Source organism: Carassius auratus, chromosome 18, assembly GCF_003368295.1.
Source record: "Carassius auratus strain Wakin chromosome 18, ASM336829v1, whole genome shotgun sequence".
Lineage (NCBI taxonomy): Eukaryota > Metazoa > Chordata > Actinopteri > Cypriniformes > Cyprinidae > Carassius > Carassius auratus.
In genome coordinates this window covers 20,957,773-20,981,379 of record NC_039260.1, presented here as the reverse complement: position 1 = coordinate 20,981,379, position 23,607 = coordinate 20,957,773, and the positions used below count along the sequence as shown (strand labels likewise).

The following is a 23,607-nucleotide window of genomic DNA, read 5'->3' as shown; positions in this document are numbered from 1 at the left end:
TCCACTGTGGGCGAGATTAAAAGAAATGATGACACTGTTTTTAAAACCAAGTGACCATTAAAATGTCCTGCAGCTCGACCAGCTTGACTAAAACACATATCACTTTATTGTATTGCAACTGGTTAGGACACTCCCTAAGAGTCATTTATTTAAATGTTGCAACATTTGCAAGTTACAAAGAATAGTAGAAAAAAGCCTGAGCTTAACGTCCAAATATTTCTGCTACATTGACATCCTGCATTTTACTGATGCACAGATTTACTTACAGCGAGGCAAACATCTTTTGGTTAAAAAATCATGACTCGCACAAGTTTCACTCAAAAACAAAGACAAAGCGTGACAGTTTTATGGTCTGTGCTCGGCTGGCACTCATCCTACCTCATGGCAGTCTTGTAGAAACCTCTGGAGCTCCCACTGGTCATTGAGTTTATGAAGCCACTGCTGAGCTTGTTCACGGTTCTGTTTCCCTCTGTGAGACGCACATAGACACAGAAACAATCAGAAACTTGTTTCTTATTTATGATAAAACAGTTAATTTTTTGTGACAGTGTTTCATAGCCGAGTCTCTGTTTAAAACAGAAGGTCATTACAGATTCCATACACAAATGCGCTTCGAAATCCAATTTCACGCTCATCACTGAGACTGCATTCAGATCAGTGACTGTGGATTCTCAGAGAGTTTCTTTGTTATGCCTCTATGGAAAAAATCATCTCAAATTCAGTGTGTCTATAGGAGCAGCTGCACGTTCTGTGCCACAGTGAGATGGAGGCCAGATACAGATGTCAGGTGATAAGACGTCTTCGAAGGACTGCTTTTAAAAGTGAAAGTGCAACACGGTTTCATTAACAATGGTAATTGATGACAGAATAAAGGTTTTGCTTAGGGTGACCACCTGCTAATAAGCCCAAGGGGGGACAAGGGGTATGTTTCTGAGGGACAATGTGGGACACTGCCTTGCACGGTGGTGCCCCCATGGGCATACTCACTGATAGTGGTTTACCCATTTCTAGCACATACCACCTTACATGGTATATTAATAATGCCCTATTCCCCTAAACATGTGTAACTGCTGATATATGCTCATGACAGAATTGACATATGCACTTCCACTTACGATTTACTTTAGCTATTTAATTTAATTTAATTTATTTTTCATTACAATTTATTCACTTTTGAGAATAAATTACTGCTCATATACAGCATTCGCGTTGAACAAGAGTGAATGATTTGTCCAGGTTTTTTTTTTTTTTTTGTTCTCATGTTTTTGTAATGTCTGGGAAGCCAGAATGCGCATGCGTCAACAGAAACGTTTTTTTTTTAAGCGAACCGTGCAATCCCTATTACCTCAATAATCAATCAATTACAGGCCTAAAACAATCATGATATTTCAATCAAGAATTTAAATCTAGGTCAGATGGGATGAACAAGAAAAAAAGACCTAACATTAGTTTTTATTGAAATTAAAACAGGTTTTCATTGTCTATATTTCTTTAATAGTAATTTTTGTATTTTCAGGCTGAAAGCACACTTCAGCATATTTACATTTATTATATGAAATGCATTTGGTTGAACTTTTGAGTGTTTGTTTGACCCACTTAAATGGGACATCTTTATATGTAATTTCATAATTTTTCCATTGTCTTTGTAATATGGTTAAAGTGCACTCCCGAACGTACTGACAAGCATTTACTGTAAATTACTCTTTACAGTCATTTTCTCTTATTGTAATTTTTTTAAGTACACTTAGGTGGCCTTTTATTTCATTAATATTATTTTATATGCAAGCAACAGTTTATTAAAAACATACATACATAGTTTTGAAGTGCACTACAAGTTTAATATAATTACAAAGGCTGTTTAACCCCAAAACACTTAAATTCAACAAGGTTGAAAATAGCAGTATCATAGAAATATTAAAATATTTTTGTTTTAATTATAATGTATTATGTAGAGATGTTTTGACCCTGACATTTGTGCTTTTTTTAGTTGCTTATAAAAATAGTTTAAAGTTAAAGTTTAACTTTCTTTTCTTAAAGTTTAAGAATCTGCATTTGAATAATATTACATATTTTGTTGACCACTAATCTGAATAGACTTGATCAGACATAAAAAATATGATTCATTCAATAATTTTGGAAGTTTTCGAATTCTTAAGAACCAACCTATGGAAGCCTGTTTCTGCCACCAAATAAAAAAATTCAAAAAGGTAATTCCGATTTTTAATCTCACAAAATTGACTTTTTTCTTGCAATTATGAGAAATAAAGTTGCAGGTGCATGACATACACTCGCAATTCTGGCTTTTTTCTCCATATTGAGAGTTTATCTCTCACAATTGTGAATTTTTTTGCAGACTTGGGACTTTCTTTCTTAGAATTCAAAATGTATGTCTCGCAATTGCTTCTTCTCTCAGAATTGTGAGAATTTTAGTCCAATTACAAACTTACATTTTACAATTCTAAGAAAAAATGTCAGAATTTTGAGTTGATATCTCACAACTACGAGTTTTAGAATTCTGAGAATGAAAGTAGAAATAAAATTTCTACAAGGAACTTTGCTTTTTTTTTTGAGCGAGATGCTACCGGTCTAATCAGTTTCAATGATCTATGCTAAGCTAAGCTAAAAGTGTAACCACCACACCCTGAGATCGGCTGAATGGTTTAGAAAACGATTAAACTAAACTGTTTAACACTAAAGGAAATGGGAAAATGAGTCTATTTTCAAAAAAGTGGAGTGTTCTTTTAAAAGTACACACACACATAAAAAAATGTTTTGTATTTGTATAGGTATTTGAGGTTCTATATAACACCACTAAGTGCTTCTTTGGCTCGTAATCATAAGGAAATCAATGTAAGTGCTTTTCAATTTTTTTTAAATATCAAAAGATTTTAAGTCAGAAATATAACTATATTCAACTTGAACTTCTCTTCTGACCTATCACTTTTCTTGCAATTTGTTTAACATAAAAGTTTTAGAGTTGTGAGATAAAGTCACAACAGCCTTTTTAATTTTTATATTCAATGGCAGAAATGAGCTTCCACACCAACCAGCTCTATGCAGCAAAAATGTTCTCATAAGTGTTGTGGTTTTGACCTGTTAGCGAGCAGATCCACTCTCTCTCTGATGCGCTCTGAATAGATGTTGTTCTGACTGATGAGGCTCTCTCCCGCCTCTATGACAGCTTTAATGCGGTGCAGGTTGAGCTCCATGGTGGTGGTAAAGTCCTTGTGCTTTTTGATGGCTGCCTCCACTGTCTCCACTGTGGTGGGGAGCTCCACGTGGGCCAGCGCTGACTCCTGGGGAGAGGAGAGAAAGACAGGGTGAAATACTGCATAAAGAAAGCATCTAAACTGAGTCCAGATCAATTACACTAAGAGCAAATCCATAATCAGGGCAAACGGCAAGCCGTTGGTGCTGCAATAACACTTTGAGACAATATCAATGCTCACATATTCTTCTGTGACGATTGCACAAATGTTTTCTAACTCGGTCAGTTCTACAGATTGAAGGCACCAATACAAATGGTCTACTTAAATTCATTTTTCTTGCAAACAGAAACAATGTTGATAATTCTTAAAACCATAATTTTGTAAATATGTTTAGTTGTCCTCACAATGTTCCCATTTATAAAGGTGAAGCTCAAACAATCTCAAGGAAAAGTGGCTAATGAATGCCACTGCCATGTGTGTTACTGGAAACCAGTTCACACTCGATGAATCTGTGCCCGCAGGCAACAGAAAACCACTCTGGGCTTTCAGCAAACCACAAAAGACACGGGTTGAGGAAATGTATGTCCTCTGGCATTTAAACCACATTTATGATATTCTTATAAAGTGATGACCAAACATAAAAGCAGCAAATGTCTGTGAATATGAACTGAGCAATGACCTTAAACTGCCCTGATGCTCCTGACATTTACAGATGTGACCTGAAAAACATCAGTCAGATCTGTTCCTGTGTCCTAATGGTCTGCTAACTAGAACAGAACAGTCATTAAGTGTCTTATCTCAATTGTTTTTTCTAGACAGTAATGAGATCTAAAAGAGAGCAAATGGAGATTTCTCTCAATTGCATTTAACTTTTTACTCAGGTTTGCCTCATTTCTGAGGGTGAATTGGTTTGGACTAAAGTGCTGAAACCTGCCATGTCTAAACCCTAGCTTTAGAAGAGAGCTCAACAATTAACCCTATTAATTCTATTAAAACTTAGAATGTTAATTTTATGAGAAATATTAGAGACAAAACTGGTTATTAAATATACAGCGGGGAAAATAAGTATTTGACGCATCAGCATTTTTATCAGTAAGGGGATTTCTAAGTGGGCTACAGAGGTCGGGATCGTTGCGTCACGTCGCAATGCATTGTGGGAATCGCGGTACAGAAGTAGATGTACTGTATAGTAGGCATTAGGTAACGTTGGTCATTTGGTCATTAATTTTGATTATTTTTTGGAAAATGGTTCAGTATTGCTGTATTGTGAACTGCTGTAATCGGTTTCATGATCGACAGGGCAAACGCCTCGTGAATCATATTAGTTTTCAACATTTTCCTACTTGGAAAAAAAACACAAGGTGTCTGAAATCACCAAGAGGCGTCAGATGGCTTGGGTCGCCGCTGTACGGAGGGAAACCATCACCTTAGATAATATTATAATGCATAGTTATGTTGAGACATGTTGTGTATGGTCTCTGATCGCTTTTTGATATTTTTGTGCTGACTGTATTTATTTGAACAACTTGAAAAAAAACTGGAACGAACTTCAAAATAGGAAGTTAAGCGTCTTGTTTTGGTGAATGGTGGGTTGTGTCTGAGGTGAATGTTCATCAATATTATACCGGATTACAGAGATACCGGATGAAAACAGTGGATTTTTGCAAGTATGATAGGTGAGTAATTACTCCTGAAGTGTAACAAACCCGCATAGACAAGCTTCATAGCTCGCAGAATCTGATAAGTGTGTGTATATGTGTGTGTGTGTAACCACTATTTCCTTAGTGAGAACGATTGTTTTCTCCACGTTTAATTTGCAGATCCATTTGTGATCTGCAGGTGAGCCTCCAGTGACTTTACATTTTTTAATTGATCGGAGGTGTAAGCGCTCTCTCCACAGACCCGGTAGGAGAAATTATCAGGGAAACTGAGGCTTGGTAAACTTTCATCTGTTCATAGGGATTGATTCCGCCTACAACCTCTTTTTTTTTTTTTTTAAGTAGCGTTGTTTGGCTTCATTATTAAGTTTGTCCGTATAGGTATAGGCAACTTTTTTTGTCACGTTCTATAACTTTTTCTGGAGACCGGCTATTATCCATTACAAACCTGCTTTGCGATGCCTCTAAAATGCCCGCCGTTACCCACAGTGCACCATTCCATAACGTCTACGCCCGAGCTCTATTGACACAAAATTACCACCAGATGTAGCAATCAAGCCAAATATTGAAGTCATACAAAGAAATCAGAACATTTAAGTATACAAGGAGTCAAAAATAAATAAACTGAAATGACACCAGGAATAAGTATTGAACACACTTTAATACTTTGTAGAAAAGCCTTTGGTTATTACAGCTTGTAGACGCTTCTTGTGTGGAGAGACCAATCATGCATTGCTCAGGAGTGATTCTGGCCCATTCTTCCACACAAATGGTCTTTAAATCTTGAAGGTTCCTTGGGCCTCTTTTATGAACTTTGATCTTCAGTTCTCTCCATAGATTTTCTATGGGATTTAGGTCAGGTGATTGACTGGGCCATTCAAGCAACTTGATTTTCTTTCTTTGAAACCACTTCATGGTTTCCTTGGCCTTGTGTTTGGGATCATTGTCTTGCTGAAGTGTCCACCCTCTTTTCCATTTTCAGCTTTCTGATAGATAGCAGCATATTTTTATCCAGAATGTCCCGGTACATTGCTCCATTCATCCTACCTTCAATAATATGAGGTCTGCCAGTACCCCTTGCTGAAAAGCAGCCCCAAACCATGATGCTTCCACCCCAAACTTAACTGTTGGTATGGTGTTCTTGGGGTGGTGGGCAGTGCCATTTCTTCTCCAAACATGGCGTGTAGAATGACTGCCAAAAAAAGTTACATTTTGCTTTCATCGGACCATACTATAGTCTCCCAATAATCCACAGGCTTCTCCAAATGATCTTTCCCAACTTTAACCGAGCCTCAACATACTTGTTGTTTAGCAATGGAGTCTTGCGTGGTGAGAATGCATGGATGCCATGGCGGTTCAGTGCACTGATGCAAGGTCTTCCTGAAGTTCTGCCCGAGTGTTTCTTGGCTCTTGGAGAACTCTCCTGATTATTCTTTGAACTCCTCGGACAGGGATCTTATGTGGAGCACCTGATCATGGCTGTTTTATGGTGAACTGATGCTCTTTCCATTTCCGGATAATGGGCCCCCACAGTGCTCACAGGAGCATTCCCATCAAAATGCTTTTCAACGATAAGATTACAAAGATCTTGAGAGAGTTCTTTGCTTTTACCCATCATGAAGTCTTGCCTCCTGGGTAATGAGAAGCCTTTATAAGCCATCAGTTAAGACTAAAGCAGCTGATATCAATTAGTACTGATAGGAGCAGGGTTTCTCTCTAAATACTGACAGATTTCAGGTGATCTCCTGGCTTTCTATGCCATTTTGCACCTTGTTATCTTTATGTGTTCAATACTTATTCCCGGTGTCATTTCACTTTATTTATTATGACTCAACTTGTATACTTAAATGTTCTGATTTCTTTGTATGAATTCAATATTTGGCTTGATGGCTACATCTGGTGGAAATGTTGTGTCAATAGCCCACTTAGAAATCCCCTTACTGATAAAAATGCTGATGTGTCAAATACTTATTTTCCCCGCTGTAAGTACATTTATGTAAAGATAGCCGTATTTGTCAATATTTAACTTCTCCTCTGCCCCGTCCACTTTTCTAGCAAATTTTTCATATCAAAAGTCTGAATTAGTTTTAAATGTTTTTTAAAGTATCTCCAGTGTGGCATTCATTTGATCAAAAATACAGCCATATTATGAAATGTTAATGCAATTTAAAAGAATGGTTTCCTATTAAAAAAAAATTTTCCCCCCAAAAAATAAATTAAAACAACTAACATTCAGAATAATAGAAAAAAATGTTTCTTGAGCCGCAAATCAGCATACTGTTATGATTTCTGAAAGATTATGTAACACTGAAGACTGGGGTAATGATGCATCACAGGAAAAAAATTACTCTTTAAAACTTTAAAACAGTTATTTGAAATTGTGATAATATTTCACAAAGTAACTGAATATAATTGTTTTTAATGTTGTTTTGTTTTATCAAATACATGCAGCCTTGATTAACAAAGTTATTATTTATAATATATTATAATAACAAAATTATTTCAAAACGTTTGACTTGTAGTGAAACTAATTTAAGTAGAGTATAGCCCTATTCAGACGGCAATAGTTTTCTAAACTACGTTTGAGTTTAGGTTCTTATCACCTGACGTCTGAGATTTTCATGTATCAGTTCAGACGGGACTAACATCTCTCATTCGGATTGATTACCATTAGTATTATTACACAATAAATACTAAATACTAAATGGCTAGTATAGCAAAACCATGTTAATGTGTTTCTTTATTGTAACTTGTTTCCAATGTTTAATTTTCATACATATACTGTATCTGTATCTGTAATTAAAACATCATGTAACTGAGTGCATAAATGAACGTGAGTAATCTTACCTGATGCTGATATTACAATAGACGGTATTAACAGTTATGTGATCTGGCTCTTGATTTGATTATTTATTTATTTTTATTATTATTATTTCTTTATTATAATTAATTCACAGACATTCGCATTCGGACAGGATTAGTTTTCTCAGAGGATCACTGAGTTTGCTGAAAAACAGTAGGTAATTTGCTCTGGAATTATCACAGAGGTTGTGTGAGAAAAACACAGACGTGGCAGATTCTGTGAAACGCAGATTTCTCTAACGACCCCCTGTAAAACTAGTCCCGTCCGAATAGGGCTTATGAATCATAAATGAGATCTCCTTTCAGATTCCTCATCTATGACAGAGTGAACTGTGTAACTAGCATAAAGGCTTCACCTGGTTATTGAGGAAAGCCTCGGCCTGCTTGACGTCCCTGAGGAAGAGATGGAAGATGTGAGCTTGCACCAGCACCTCTCTCCTGCTCTCCCACATCTCCAGCAGTTTGTTCCAGCCCACGTCCAGCTTGTGCAGCCACTGCTGTAGAGCTCCATGAGGCAACGGCGCTTCCTCTGTCTCCAAGAGCTCATTCACAGCCTGGAGACGCTCGTAGTCCTCTTCGTACCTTCCGATCTCCTCCTTGAGTGCGGCGTGTTGGTTTATCAGCCGTTCTGCATCTTCTAAAGCATTGGGAAGCTCATCTGAAGCAGCAGCTGTCTGGGTTTGCACTAACCAGGTGAGGAAGGAATCCAAGTCTTGGATGAACTGTTGCAAGCGGCCAGCGACAGTTAAAGAGTCCTCACAGCCTTGTAATGTACGCTTTAGCTCTTCCCACTCCACGCTGATGCCCTCGAAGGGAACCAGGATGTCTATGGCCTTGTCTGGATAGGATGTGGCGAGCTCCTCCGCTTCCTCCTGAAGGTGAAGGAGCTTGGGCTCGAGAACCGTCAGAGCTCCCTCCATGGTGGAGAGACGGCGCTGCAGCGCCAGCACGCTGCCCAGGTCACTGCCCACATACTGCGTGGCGTCGATGGCTTTCCGCTTGTCCTGAATCTGGGACTTGATCTCCGTGCATTCCAGTAAGTAGTTCTGGATGAGTAGGATCGAGTCCAGGTGATCTTTCTTCTGCTCGACCAGCTCCACGATGCGGTTCCACCTGTGATGCACAAAACAGAAAGCAATTTAGGTGAGTTTCTTGATTTCAAGACTCTTTGAGTTTCTTGATTTGAAGACTCTGTAAACACTTGTATCTCTGTTAAAGCGAGTTCATTCTGTGTGTTGTTTGTTACTAAGTGTGCATCGCAAAGTCGGTGCGTTCCCTGTCCTGCATTGCAGATGTGTCATAAAAATGACTCGTTTAACACTGATGTCAGTATGCTAGTGCTAAAAGTTAACAAGATCAGCTTTTATTAGAGATAAGTGCTTACAATTTACAGCTTTTCTTAAAATGTCCAAAATATTGATGACTCATTTTCTTCACAGCAGGGTCATTATACTCCACTAAAGCTAAAACTACATTCAATCCATCCATCCATCCATCCATCCATTCATCAATACTTAAGATGAAAATAAATAAATATATTTTATTTCATAAAATAAAGAACATTTCTCATTTTCATGTACTTATAAAAAAAAAATCACAAACACAATTTTTTTTTAAAATGTTAAAATGGAAAATACAAAAATAAAACATAATTTTAAATGTACAGCTATGATAGGGATATATATGCAATTTTATCCTATTAAATACTCTCTAGAACAATCCTCAACAATATTTGAAGGGTCGCTAATACTAGTTTTGCAACTTCTTTTAATCGAAAGGCACTCATACTATTAAAAAAAATAAGGCTTGTATAATGCAAAATAAAAATGACTCTGTTCCAGAAAACATGACTCATGAATCATTCTCAGTTCATGGAGGTACACACACAGACACAGACACACACACACTAACACACACACACACACAATAAAAAACTGTCTAAGGATGCACCGGTGGGTCACATCTCAAGGCCTGAGACACAATATCACTAATCAAACACAGAGGTACAGTGTATGCTTTAATAAACATTCTTTTTAATGCACTGTGGCATTAAATATTGGCGAACAATAGCTGTGAATGTGTTTGGGTTCGGCCCGTAGTGCTTTAGAGCCGGGTCAGGCGTGCACTGTATGTGGCAGCCACAGCAGATGGCAGCACGCTGAGAGACGCTATTTATGCCAAAGTCAGTCTAAAACGGATCACTGGAGTTTTTCACACATACGTCACAGCAGCTAAAGACGCCGTGTAGAGCCGCGTGTTTAAAATGACAAACAACAGCAGCATCAGGAATGAGCAGGGTTTTCTGAATGAAACCATTTTTAAAAATGAAAACAAATTAGATCAAATGAAAACAATTACATATCAGGGTAATGAAAGACTAGCATGGCATAAGAGAATGGAAAAACACGCAAAAAAATTAGCAATATATGAGAAAAAGACAAAAAGATTAATTGTCCAGAGATATTTGAACAGAAAAAAATAAGTAATTTGCATGAATAAAAAAATAAAATAAAGCGTTTAAGGTTTGAGCCCAACAGTGCCCACCCATATTTCGACAACTTCATTTACAGATTTTTTTTAAGCATGCTTTTTATTTTATTTATCTTTATTTTTGTTTAACTAATGTTCATTTAATTAATTAGTTATGAAAAAATAAATAAATTAACATATTTAATGACATTCCTATGTGAGACCTACATGGTACGTAGGTAATTTATTATATCATGTATCACATATCATGAAAAAGTTAATTTTTTTGTAATTTTTTTCAAAAAGTTAAACTTCCATAAATGTTTTATTCATTACATGTAAAGTAAAACATTAAATAAGATGATTAGAGCTTACAGCTCATGAAAGTCAAAAATCCAGTATCTTAAAATATTAGAATATTTCCTAAAATGAAAAAAAAAAAAGATTTGCCAATCAGAAAAGTTTTTAAAATAATGTTAATTTATGCACTCATACTTGGTCAGGGTTCCAGACGAAGGGCTCTTCTTTGCATGTAATTAATCTAGAATATAAGAAAGTTTAACTTTTTGAAATAAGTTCACGATATTCAATTTTTTTTTAGCACCTGTAATTAACTGGTGATGAACATGATGCAATAGTAATTACAGGGTAAATAGATTCATGCCACCTCTCAGCTGCAACAAATGAACTCTTAATACCAATTCAGATGCAGCTTCTGAAAAAAAAAAAAGTAAAAAAAAAAAAAAATTATATACATATATATATTAGGGGTGTAACGGTACGCAAAAAACATGGTTCGGTATGTACCTTGGTTTTAAAGTCACGGTTCGGTTCATTTTCGGTACAGTAAGGGAAAGAAATGCAAACATTAAACTGCAGGTTGTTTATTACTATAAACTTTTTTAACAATTTGTTTACACTTTTTTAAAATACTGTTTATTAAATAAATTATAAAATATAATTTATAATAAAATAAAAAAAGAATAAGAAATAAAATACTGTTGCAAAGTTCTCCACTAAATAAAATACTCTGAGTCTCAAACCAATATCATAATAAAATATAATGAAAAATATAAATAAATAACTATGATTACAGTGCAGCATTACCAATCCCAGCTTATAGGCCTGCTCATATTTTAAAAAAAATTATAACTTTTCCAAAGTGTAAAGTGCACCATCAACAGTTTCAGTTTTCAGACCTGCTCAGATTTCGTTATTGCGTTGGAACGATCGGAATTAAGAGCAAAGGTCTGTTTAAATGCCGATGGGAGCTGCGTTTGAATTACAATCGTTTTTTTCCTAGTTGTAGTGATGCTCACATTCGCGTGATGCCTTTTGAAAACATTAGGCCGGTGACACACTGGCATATTGCACCTGTCAAACATAGTCTATTTTGTGCTGAACGCAGAGACTTCCGCCACTTAATATGTTAAAATGTACCTGTGTTCCCCAAACAAAATATTGCATTCGGTCATTCTGACCGTACCGAAAGCTCTGTACCAAAACGGTCCGGTACGAATACACGTACCGTTACACCCCTAATATATATATAGGATGCTTAGGCCGCTGTAGCCTAAAGGTTTATGCATAATAATCAAATCAAATATTTATTTCTAAAGCTTCTTTTTGTCTATTTGATACTCTTCTCATTTGACCTAATAGGACTGTTTTGTTAAAATTTCACTAACCAATAGTTTCAACAGAAGCATATAATCAGTTAACAACTAAGAGCTCATGGAAGGGTCTATCTTGAAAAGTTTTTGTGAAATCATTAAAAATCTCTAAGGAGAAAATGTAAATAATTTTTTACTTCCTGTTGCCCTTTATGGTATTTTCCATTAAATACAGGATTAATGTTGTACGTCACACAAAATGTACATATGATGTGGAGTTACCTGCTGTTCAAGTGATCCTGACAGCCCCTGACTTCGGTGGAACTGGGGTGACCACTGTCTAAGAGCTGCTGGACGATCTGATTAACATCTAGTATCCTTCCCATCAGGCTGTTCATCTCCTGGTCCAAACTTTCAAACCTAAAATGCAGAAAACTTACTTCTCAGATAAGAAGATATTCAATGGTAAATCACAATAAATTGGGTAATTACAAAAATGCAACATAGGCTCACTGGAATAACATGCTTTTACCTGCATTTTTGTAAAACTCAAAAAAATGTACCTATACAGTACAAGTACAATTCAGTTCCAGATTAAATAAACACTAGTGGCAGTAAAACATCAACAACCTTTATTCATTTTCATACAAATTATGATTAAAGCAGCAGATTATCATTTAATAAAGACTTATTTTCACACGGCTCCTAGAACAATAAGTATGTAATGATCTCAGAACACTTTTGAACAACCTGATTGCATGATTTGTAAAATAATACATTTTGAGGTTTGCATCACATTACCAGCTCCAGCTAAACAGAAGAGTTTTGAGTACAGATTTAAAAGTGACTAATGTTTTAGTACATCTGATCTCTTCTGGAAGCTGTTTCCAATTGCGGGTGGCATAATAGCTGAAAGCGGACTCCCCTTGTTTTGTGTGAACCCTTGGTATTTCTAACTGACTGATCTGGGTGCTCTGTTGGGTTTATATTCAGTGATAATATCTACAATGTATTACGGTCCTAGACCATTGAGTGATTTATAAACTAGTAAAAGTACTTTGAAATCAATCTTAAATGTAACTAGAAACCAGACCTGAGGACTGGTGTGATATGCTCAGATTATTCTGGTTCTGGTCAGAAATTAAAAAATTCAAAGCACTTGCGGAAATGACATCACAGGCTCAGCTGAATTTTTCTAATGAGCCTCGGTTGCAAAATTCCAAAATTAGATTTTTCAATGCAGTGACACTTCTCAATATTTTCTGGGATCAAAGTAGACAAACAACACGTGGCGAATGCTCCTACCTGTGTGCGATCACCTCCACGTCCTCTAGTCTTTCGGGAACCTCCATCCTGTTCAGCCACTGCTCCTTCTCATCAATCCACACCTCACAGGCGTTCACCTCACTAAACATGCGATACACAGCCAGTGCGTCATGGAGCCACTGCTGCCGAAGCACGGCAACTTCTGCCACCTCTGTGTAGAGCTGCTCCGTCTCAGTCATGCGCACTCGCACCTCATCCAGCTCCCGGTAATGGATTGGCAATGCAACCATGTGTTTCCGAAGGCCCACCACTTGTACACGGTGTTTATCGATACTTTCTCGTACACCTCTGTGCTTTTTAAGAAGAGACTGCGTTGAATACTCATCGTGTCCGAAGTCCTCACTAGAAACGAGCCGGTAAGCATCCTGTAGCCAAGCTAGCAGATCGTCCGTCTCGGTGCTAAACTGAAAAAAGTCCAGCGCCTCCTGTAGGTTACACAGCCTCTGTGCGGCCTGGTCCTCCAGTCTCTTCCACTCGGCCTTGACCTCCATCAGTCGCTCTTGTATTCCAGCAGTACCAAAGCTCTTCTGGGTGAGGATCTGCTTGCCTTTCTTCATGGTCTGCTGAAGTAACGCACGCCACGCCAACAGCTCTCCAGCCACGGTTTTGTGCTTCTGCAGCAGACTCAGGACACTACTCAGGTCTTTTCCGCAGCCCTGCGTGGCCAAGATGGACGTCTTCTCTCTGATCCAATTCTCTGATTCTTCTACCTCCTGAAAGAAGGCCCAAAGCTCACGTGAATTGTCCAGCTCCAAGCGTCGTTTTGCAGCCAGCTGCTTTAATTCTTCCAGGCAGGTGTTGACGTGGTTGACCCGGTTACAAATGACCTGAGGGTCACACGGCTGGTAACCTGATTGAGAAACAGAAACAAGAAGAAACGCTTCATTTATTTGCCACAAAGGTAATGTTATTTAGCTGGCTAACAAAGATGAGTTTTGTCAGATTAGCAAAAATGACTTATGAAAGTCTTGAAAACTGTAAATTAATCAGTTTGCATCTTTCATCGAGATAAATATAGCTGTATAATTTCCAGCTTGTCGCTAATTTTCTTTCAGTAATATATAGGTGCATCTCAATAAATTAGAATGTTGTGGAAAAGTTCATTTATTTCAGTAACTCAAACTGTGAAACTTGTGTATTAATTAAATTCAATGCACACAGACTGAATAGTTAAAATCTTTGTTATATTAAATGTGATGATTTTGGCTCACATTTAACAAAAACTCACCAATTCACTATCTCAACAAATTATAATACTTCATAAGATCAATAACAGTTTTTTTTTTTTGTGAATGGTTGGCCTTCTGGAAAGTATGTTCATTTACTGTACATGTACTCCATACTTGGTAGGGGCTCCTCTTGCTTTAATTACTGCCTCAATTTGGCGACATGGAGGTGATCAGTTTGTGGCTCTGCTGAGGTGGTCTGGAAGCCCAGGTTTCTCTGACAGTGGCCTTCAGCTCATCTGCATTGTTTGGTCTCTTGTTTCTCATTTTCCTCTTGACAATAGCCCATAGATTCTCTCTGGGGTTCAGGTCTGGTGAGTTTGCTGGCCAGTCAAGCACACCAACACCATGGTCATTCAACCAAGATTTGGTGCTTTTGGCAGTGTGGACAGGTGCCAAATCCTGGTGGAAAATGAAATCAGCATCTTCAAAAAGCTGGTCAGCAAAAGGAAGCATGAAGTGCTACAAAATTTATTGGTAAATGGGTGCAGTGACTTTGGTTTTAAAAAAACACAACGGACAAACACCAGCAGATGACATTGCACCCCAAATCATCACAGACTTTGGAAACTTAACACTGGACTTCAAGCAACTTGTGCTATGAGCTTCTCAACCCTTCCTCCAGTCTCTAGGACCTTGGTTTCCAAATGAAATACAAAACTTTTTCTTATCTGAAAAGAGGACTTTGAACCACTGGGCAACAGTCCAGTTCTTCTTCTCCTTAGGCCAGGCAAGATGCCTCTGACGCTGTCTGTGGTTCAGCAAATTCCTTGACATGTCTGTGTGTGATGGCTCTTGATGCCTTGACCCCAGCCTCAGTGCATTCCTTGTGAAGTTCACTCAGATTCTTGAATTGATTTTGCTTGACAATCCTCATAAGGCTGTGGTTCTCTCGGTTGGTTGTGCATCTTTTTCTTCCAGACTTTTTCCTTCCACTCAACTTTCTGGTAACATGCTTGGATACAGCACTCTGTGAACAGCCAGCTTCTTTGGCAATGAATGTTTGTGGCATACCCTCCTTGTGAAGGGTGTTAATTAATTGTCTTCTGAACAACTGTCAGATCAGCAGTCTTCCCCATGATTGTGTAGCATAGTGAACCGAACCAAAGTCCTTTTAGGCAAGTCATGCCACTTGGCCGCCATCTTGGCAATGCCTCCGGGCAGCTATTTCGGACTAAAAAGACCAGGCTCCTATCTAAATGAATGGGCATAGAGTCAGAACTGCACTTTCACTGGTCACCGGGACATAAAAACTCCATGTATAGAAACAGCCGTAAAATATTATAAAAATTGCAGAAAATTTTTGATGACTTTGCCCCAAAATAAGGTATAAAACGCCTTTTTCCCCACAGGTTATACTTTTACTCCGCATGCGCAAGGGTTCCTCAACTGTGCGCATACGTCAGTGGAACCAGACGATAGGATTAAATGTTTCCCGGATTGACTGTTAAATGCAGATGATTGGCTTTCCAGCAGGAGGGGCGGGACATATGCATACAACCGAAATCTTTGCCGTTACGGGTTTTCCTTATATAGTTGTATTGAGGATTGAGGAAGTGGCATGTCTCTTATAAAATTGTCTCTGACCAAACTGAGAGACCATTGTGAAGGATCAGGAAACCTTTGCAGGTGTTTTGAGTTGATTAGTTGAATGGCATGTCACCATATTCTAATTTGTTGAGATCGTGAATTGGTGGGTTTTTGTTAAATGTGAGCATAAATTATCACAATTAAAAGAACAAAAGACTTAAACTACTTCAGTCTGTGTGCATTGAATTTATTTAATACACGAGTTTCACTATTTGAGTTGAATTACTGAAATAAATTAACTTTTCCATGACATTCTAATTTATTAAGATGCTCCTGAATATGAATTTCTATTCATCAAAAAAACCCTGAAAAAATATATCATAATTTCCACAATAATATGAAGCAGCAAAACTATTTTCAACATTGGTAATAATATGAAATATTTATTGAGCACAACATTAACATATTAGAATGAATTGTGAAGGATCATGTGACACTGAAGACCGGAGTAATGAATTAAATTTTAAAATACATGAAGATTGAAGAAGAAAACTATTATTTTCAATTGTAATGCTATTCCTGTATTTTTTATCAAAAGAATAAATCGTCTCGATTTGAGAAATGGTAAATTATTTAACAAGATAAAAAAAACACTCGGTGGATTTTGATCATTATAGGGTGGTTGTGTAAACACACTGCCACCACACACTTCAGATGACCCCTTTAATATTTAGTTAATTAGTTAAGCTTAACATTTAGTTTAAAGATGAAAATACTCATTTTTAAGGCCTTTTGCACTGTTTTAGTTACTAAATGTACAGTACTAAAGTACTGATACGATTTTGCGTGAACTATTTCCCAGTACCATTGAAATGGTTGCATTCGCATAGGATGTGACGTAAGACAGTCGACAGCAATGTCATTTGTGCACGGTGTTCAACAATGTTAACAAAGAAGAATAACGTTAACGAGAGGAGGATGGAGGACGCTGTGATCGGAGCTGTGTTTTTGTGGTGTCTCGCAGGTTTCTCAATAATGGACATGGAATGTTGACATATACGTAAAGCGACTGAAAGAATGGAAAGGAGGATAAAGAATCTCCAATGACAACTGGCAGTGCGACATTTGCTACAAGTGCCTGGACTTCAGCGTCTGTCTGTCTGTCTGTCACTGTTCTCCATATTTGCGAAATAAATTAATGTTTACAGTATGTTACATGGCATTTTAAATCATGGCAGATGAGGGCATTTTCAAACACGTTTGGCCAACCAATGTCTACTTACATCACAGTTAGTACCAGTTGTGATGGTTAAACCCTGCTCCGGAGTAGGAGCTAATTTGGTCTGGTACTAAAATCGCACCTACTGCACCCAAACGTGGGTAGTTCCACTATTAGTTCTGGTACTATGAAAAGGTTCCTGCAGTGCGAAAGGCCCTAATCAGCCCTGAGCCAACAAGGAGTAGTAGTATATGCTGAATAGAGAGCAAAGCAACTCTTGTGGCACATTATGCAAGTTCCTCATGTAATATTATTTTACACACTCTACCCTGCAGAGGTCTCTGGACATCTCAGTTAAAGAAACGCATCCAGCAAACCTATATATCATGATCTGCAATCACATCTCGTCACATCACGTCTCTCTCAATCATGTTACTGTTTTAAGGTGCTCTCACCTTCAATAGTGGTGAATTGGAGAGCTGCAGTGTTGAGGATTTGAACTCTGTCTGCCTGTATAGAGATGTCAGCCTCCTGTAAACTCTGTTTCTGGAGCATGTCCTCCACTTCAAGAAGATGTTTGCCATAGTCCTTAGAAAGCAACTTAACCTGGGGCAAGAATATGGCACTTTGGTGAAGATTGTGTAAACTTGACTACTGAATGAAAACATTGGTAATACAGAATGTATGTTTTTGTAATCACAAATCATATTGGTACAGTCAACCCACCTGCATCTCCTCCATCCAGTCGATCATGTAGACCATCTCTTGGAAGGTCTTCTGCAGGGCCAAGTTCTTCTCCAGACGGGATTTACGCCCCACTACCAGCTCCTTCAGAAGGCTCCACTGGCCTAGGATGTTTTCTTTGCGTGCTAAGATACGTCGGATGTCATAGTACCCTTCTGACTCCATCTCATTGGCCAGCTCCACAACGACACTGATTCGCTCCTCGTTCGACAGGATGTCTGCTTCAATCGCCTCGTGTTTCTTCATGGCAGCTTCTACTGCTGGCAGGTCGTAGCCAAAGTTATCCTGAGGAAAAGGCAAAATGTCACCTGTTTTATTTTATACAGTTAATTTTTTAGAGTTTTATTTCTCTCTTCTGCTCACCTGTGAGACGAGACGTTGGTTTTCATTCAGCCAAGCCTGCCTCATGGTGGTCTTATGATCAAATCGTTGCGCTAGAAGTTCTAGCTTTTCCTGACGAATCAACTCTTTTCTAAGTGCCACGCCCCTCTCGTGCTCCGCCTTCTCTAGTCTCTCCCACGCCTTTCATGAGCAAAACAAAATATGAGGATTGTTCTGTGAGACAATGTCAAAAATCATACAATCATTTGTATAAATTTATTTGATAATATTTAAATAAAATAAATGTGAAAATGTCTGAAGCCCTATACCAGGGATAGGCAACTCCGGTCCTGGAGGGCCACTATCCTGCAGAGTTTAGCTTCAGCCCTCATAAAAACTCACCTGCCTGAATCTATCTAGTAATCCCGAAAACACTGATTGCCTTGTTCAGGTGTGTTTAATTAGGGTTGGAGCTAAACTCTGCAGGACAGTGGCCCTCCGGGACCGAAGTTGCCTATCCCTGCCCTATACCGTGCTGCCAATCTTATTGTCCAAATAGCGCTTAGCACCGCCCTACCCATGCGTACGCTTATACCTCAGTGCTGTGATTTCATCGATCATCTGTGCCCTAGGAAACAATCTCACATTCTCTGCAGTTTTTCTTCAAGTGTTTTTTTCACCAGTGTTAACTCGTCTTTGTGGACGCGATGAGTCAACCAAAGGTAAGAGCCGTTTCACAGGTTTATCATGGGGGGACACTCATGAGAGGTATGTTAAGCAGCCTCTCTGCATGTTCTCTCTGTGATAGCCTGCGGCTAAAGTTCTGCGCTCAGGAGTATACATTTTCTCTAAGTCGCCCTCGTGTCTAACCCCCGCCGTACGTTTCTGCGGTTGCCGAGGCATGAGGCTGGTATATACCCTCACTCGAGCGTGTTAAATCAGCAGATTTGCTTTACAAACGATTTGCCCACCGCAGCTTTGGACTCAGAGTAGGTTCTCTCCCTACGAGCGGACAGGAGAAACGCACCTCCTCTTCCTACAGTGAGCTGCTGAATGTGGTTACCAGCATGGTGGATAAACTATCCCTATCTAAATTTGACGACTTGTTTTTTAACTAGTTGTGCACCTACCTAGCCCCGTGAGCCGCTACCCTTCTTCACAGACCTCCACCAAGAGGCTTCAAGGTCCTGGAAGCAGCCATAATCAGCTCGCATCACAAACACCACGGGTTTCGCCACCATTGCTGACATGGCGGACTGCGGTTATACAACAATGCCACCGGTGGATGAACACTCTAGCCGAACTCGGCCGGGGACTAGAAGTCTCGCCCCCCTCTCGAAGGCGTCGAGTCGCGTCTATCTCTGCAAAATTTACTCCACTTATGGCAGTTCTTAATGAGACCGGAGGCTGTGAAAGAGCTGCGGCGGGCAACAGATTTGGTGCTAAGTGCTACCAAACACAATGCTTCCTTGCCGCGGAAATCTTCCCATGGTTGTAAACCAAGGAAATTGCAGTGCTGTGGCGGGAGATGTCGCTGGGAAAGGGGCTGTAGAAGTACACCCCTTGCACTCAGGACGAGCAAAATCAAGATGTTAACGGCAAAGTCTATTCTGTCTCAGATTCAGCCAAACAACTGGTTTTGTCACGATCGATCTGAAGGATGCATATTTTCATATTCAAATCATCAAGAGACATAGGGAGTTCCTCAAATTCGCTTTAGAGGGCAAAGCGTATCAATACCTTGTTCTTCCCTTTGGCTTAGCCTAGACTTTCTCTCCTGCGTGTTCAGTCTTTCACGTCATGTCTGCGCCATTCCAAAGCAGGTAGCGCAGTGACGGTGTAATCCACCTGGGCTTGCTTTCACATGTGCCCATTTCAGTGGTGGACGAAAAGCCAAAATATTTCAACCTGTTGTGTTATGTCAATAAAAAAGTGGATTTCAGCCAAATTCCTTTAAACTGGAGTTCGGCTGGGGATTTGTGATCCCAAGAGAATGTCACGACAGACGCTTCTTTGACCAGTTGGGGAGCTGTCTGTCAAGGATGCCCAGCCCTCGGAGTATAAACGGCGACACAATGTGGCTGGTATATAAACAGGTTTGAATTGCTGGCAGTTTTTCTAGCTCTCCAATATTTCTTGAATCTGCTGATCGGCCGTCATGTACTAGTCAGGTCAGACAACATAGTGGTTGTGTCGTATCTGATTCATCAAGAAAGATTACGCTCTCCCCCCTGTGTAGGTTGGCTAGGAATATTCTTCTTTGTCTCATAATAGATTTATGTCAATCCGAGTGGTTCATGTCCCCTGGCACTTGAACTTTGGAGTGGATTTGCTCTCCAAACAAAGCCTGGAGCAAGGGGAATGGAGGTTGTGCCCCCAAACAGTGAGCCTTATATGGCGAGTATTTGGAGAAGTGAGAGTGGCAAAGCACATCTACGCATTGCCTGCTGTGGTTCTCCCTATTCCCTCCATCGCCCCTAGGCTTGGATGCGTCAGGTCACCATTGGCCCAGGACCAGTTTATATGATTTCCTCCAATTCGACTAATTCTACCAGTGCTATCCAGAATACGGCTGGACTAAATGGAGCTGCTAGTGGGCTCTCCGTGGTAGATTTCCCTCAGACAGGACATACTATCGCAAGCAGAGGGATGATTTGGCACCCAAGGCCAGAGATATGGAAGCTGTATGCAAGTTCCTTTATGGGATTATCCTGCTTTATAGACAGTTCTTCTTGTGGCTTTATCCTCCCTCATGAGTTGGGGATTTACAGGCTCTTTCTGTTCACCCTAGGGCATGGACTTTGTATACCAGGAAGGTATTGCTGCGACTGAGGCCAAATTATGTCCCTAAGGTTGCCTCGAACCCTTCTCACTTTCTAGAAGTGGTCTTTGTAGCTTTAACCCCTGCAGAGGCGGGGCTAGGAGATCTGAGTCTTTGCCCTGTCAGAGCACTGAAGACTTACTGATCAAACAGCTCCATGACATGAGTTCGACCAGCTGTTTGTCTGTTTTTGGACACAAAAATAGAGGCCATGCTGTCACAAAGCAATGCATGTCCCTTTTTGTTGGTGGAGGCTATATCTTTAGCCTATGAGGCGCATGGACTCGCTTCGCCCTTAGGAATTAGAGTTCATTCCATAAGAGCAATATCGAAGTGACCTATGAAAGGGAACATCTTGGTTACATATGTAATCTGAGCGAAATAGCGTGCAGCACTCAGGTATATTATGCGTATGCATGTGCAGGGCGGTGCCAATCGCTATTTGGCCAATAAGATTGGTGGGTTGGTATAGGGCTTCAGACCTTCGTCACACCGAAAGGTATTCCCATACGGTGACATCACCGCAGCATCTTGTTCCCTATTCAGGGAACCTTGGTCACAGACATAACCAACATGTTTTCTCATTTTTGTTTTCAAACTGTGACCAGTGCAAGTCTCCCTTTTTTGCAGAATGCGATATATCCCCTCAATCAATCACAGCGCACCATTCCATGCATTCTGAACAGTAACAACCAATCATAGCACACCATTCCACGCAGTCTAGACTAGAGTTTTAGATGGAGCAACAATTAATACACAGAGCAGCAGATCAGTGACAATCTGCACTATATCACGTTCATTAGATGAATTGCAATGGATTTATTGCATTTTGAGAAAAAAAAGTATTAATTTCTTTTTCTTTTTTTTTATTGTACTTCCTCCAAATTTTTGAATACTAGTGTGTATTAAATTATATTTTAAAACATTGAAAACAGTTATTATTATATATTGCAAACATTCACAATATTACTGTTTTTATCCAAAATTGAGGCTTTTACGTAATAAAAAAATATTATGAAATATTACAAACATTATTAAACATTCCATAACTTTTGACTGGTAGTTTACTTTTCTTCTTTAGGTCATCAAGAGTTAGTATTTCATTCAGATGACATGACATAAAATTTATACTTCAATACTGTCAAAAAAAAAAATATTTTCTTAAAGGTAATCTGCCCAGTTCTAGTTATAAAAAATACAAAATTTGACACTGTAACCAGTCAAGAACCATAAGAACTAAAGGGTGCACACCTTATTGATGTCTGAGATTAGTTTCCCGTCATGAGGCACATATGGCTTCTGATTGTTAGCTCTGAGCTTACTTTGGATTGTGAAAAGCAGCACCTCCAGGTTGCCTTTCTCCTGGAATCTGTTAAAAACAATCCATAAACATTTTAAATATATTCACGTGGGCTTTAGTATGTTAGTATCAACACAAAAACTAAAGTGTACTTGGACCCACTTTATATTAAGTGGCCTTAACTACTATGTACTTACATTTTAATTAATAATTTAGTACAATGTACTTATTCTGTACATACATGTTTTTACATTGTATTAATATAAAAAAACTACTTGTAATTACATCTGTATTTAATTTCTGTAATTACATTTATAATTACACTGTTGACCCATACTTTACACCTTAACCCACCCTTAAACTTACCCATACCTCCAACCCTCTCCCTAACCTTATCCCATCCCACCTCAATAGCAGCAAAAGTGATTTAAAATACAATATGGACACAATAAGTACATTGTACTTATTTTTTTATGTAAGTACATAGTAGTTAAGGCCACCTAATATAAAGTGGGACCGTGTACTTTAAAGCACATCAAAAGATTATTAAATCACACTCTTGCACTCTTAACAAGTCTATTTAAAGAGACAATTACAATTCTGTCAAAAAAGACGATACTTTAAGAATTTCAGAAACCAAACAGTTGCTGGTAACCATGGACTTCTATAATATGGGGGAAAATATGGAAGTCAGTGGTTACCAGCAACTGTTTGGTTTCCAAAATTCTTTAAAGTAAGAATTTTTGGGTGAACTATCCCTTTAAGTGTGCTAAGAAAATGTCATGAAAGTGTTTTCTCTTTAATTAAGGTCCCTTTATTTCATTAATATTATCTGCAAGCACATTTGTTTACAAGAGCACATTCAATATAACTAAGCGCACCTCTTTTTCACAAGGGTAGGAACACATTTGACCAACAATACTTTGACTAGTACCCTTAAATGGTAGAGTAAGAAAGTGTTGAAAGAACCAGAAGATTCAGAGTCATAGTTTAGGTATTTTTAGGCAGTTTGGTTTCTTTTCTCTTACTTGATAGGCTTCTCAATGGTGCAGTAGGTGGTAAAGGCTTGAAGCTGTTGCTGAACACCCGATAGCGAGTTTGCAAACTTCTGGTTACTAATGATGCTCATGGTTCTCTCAATCCACTCTAACAGGTCAGACGCTAAAGCCTCGTAGCGGCGAACGATCTTCTCAGCTTCTATAGCGTTGTCCAGCACCTAGAAAGAGACAAAAGAGAGGGGAAGCATGCATCTGATAACACACTCGAGTTCATTTAACTGAGATTTAACGCTATCAAACGTGCACAAAAA

At 38.8% G+C, this 23,607-nt stretch overlaps 1 protein-coding gene across 4 annotated transcripts in view; it reads right to left on the bottom strand.

Moving 5' to 3' along the window:
* LOC113118646 (spectrin beta chain, non-erythrocytic 4-like) overlaps window positions 1-23,607 on the bottom strand; it is a 73,255-nt gene that overhangs the window by 32,878 nt on the left and 16,770 nt on the right. For all 4 annotated transcript variants that reach the window (XM_026287976.1, XM_026287980.1, XM_026287977.1 and 1 more), the window contains 10 exons: window positions 23,327-23,514; window positions 22,250-22,367; window positions 18,220-18,378; window positions 17,839-18,141; window positions 17,568-17,718; window positions 13,117-13,987; window positions 12,094-12,231; window positions 8,086-8,842; window positions 3,094-3,296; window positions 379-469 (listed from right to left, as the gene is read on the bottom strand). In XM_026287976.1, coding sequence (XP_026143761.1) covers window positions 379-469; window positions 3,094-3,296; window positions 8,086-8,842; window positions 12,094-12,231; window positions 13,117-13,987; window positions 17,568-17,718; window positions 17,839-18,141; window positions 18,220-18,378; window positions 22,250-22,367; window positions 23,327-23,514 — 2,979 coding nt within the window. The remainder of the gene's footprint in view (window positions 1-378; window positions 470-3,093; window positions 3,297-8,085; window positions 8,843-12,093; window positions 12,232-13,116; window positions 13,988-17,567; window positions 17,719-17,838; window positions 18,142-18,219; window positions 18,379-22,249; window positions 22,368-23,326; window positions 23,515-23,607) is intronic.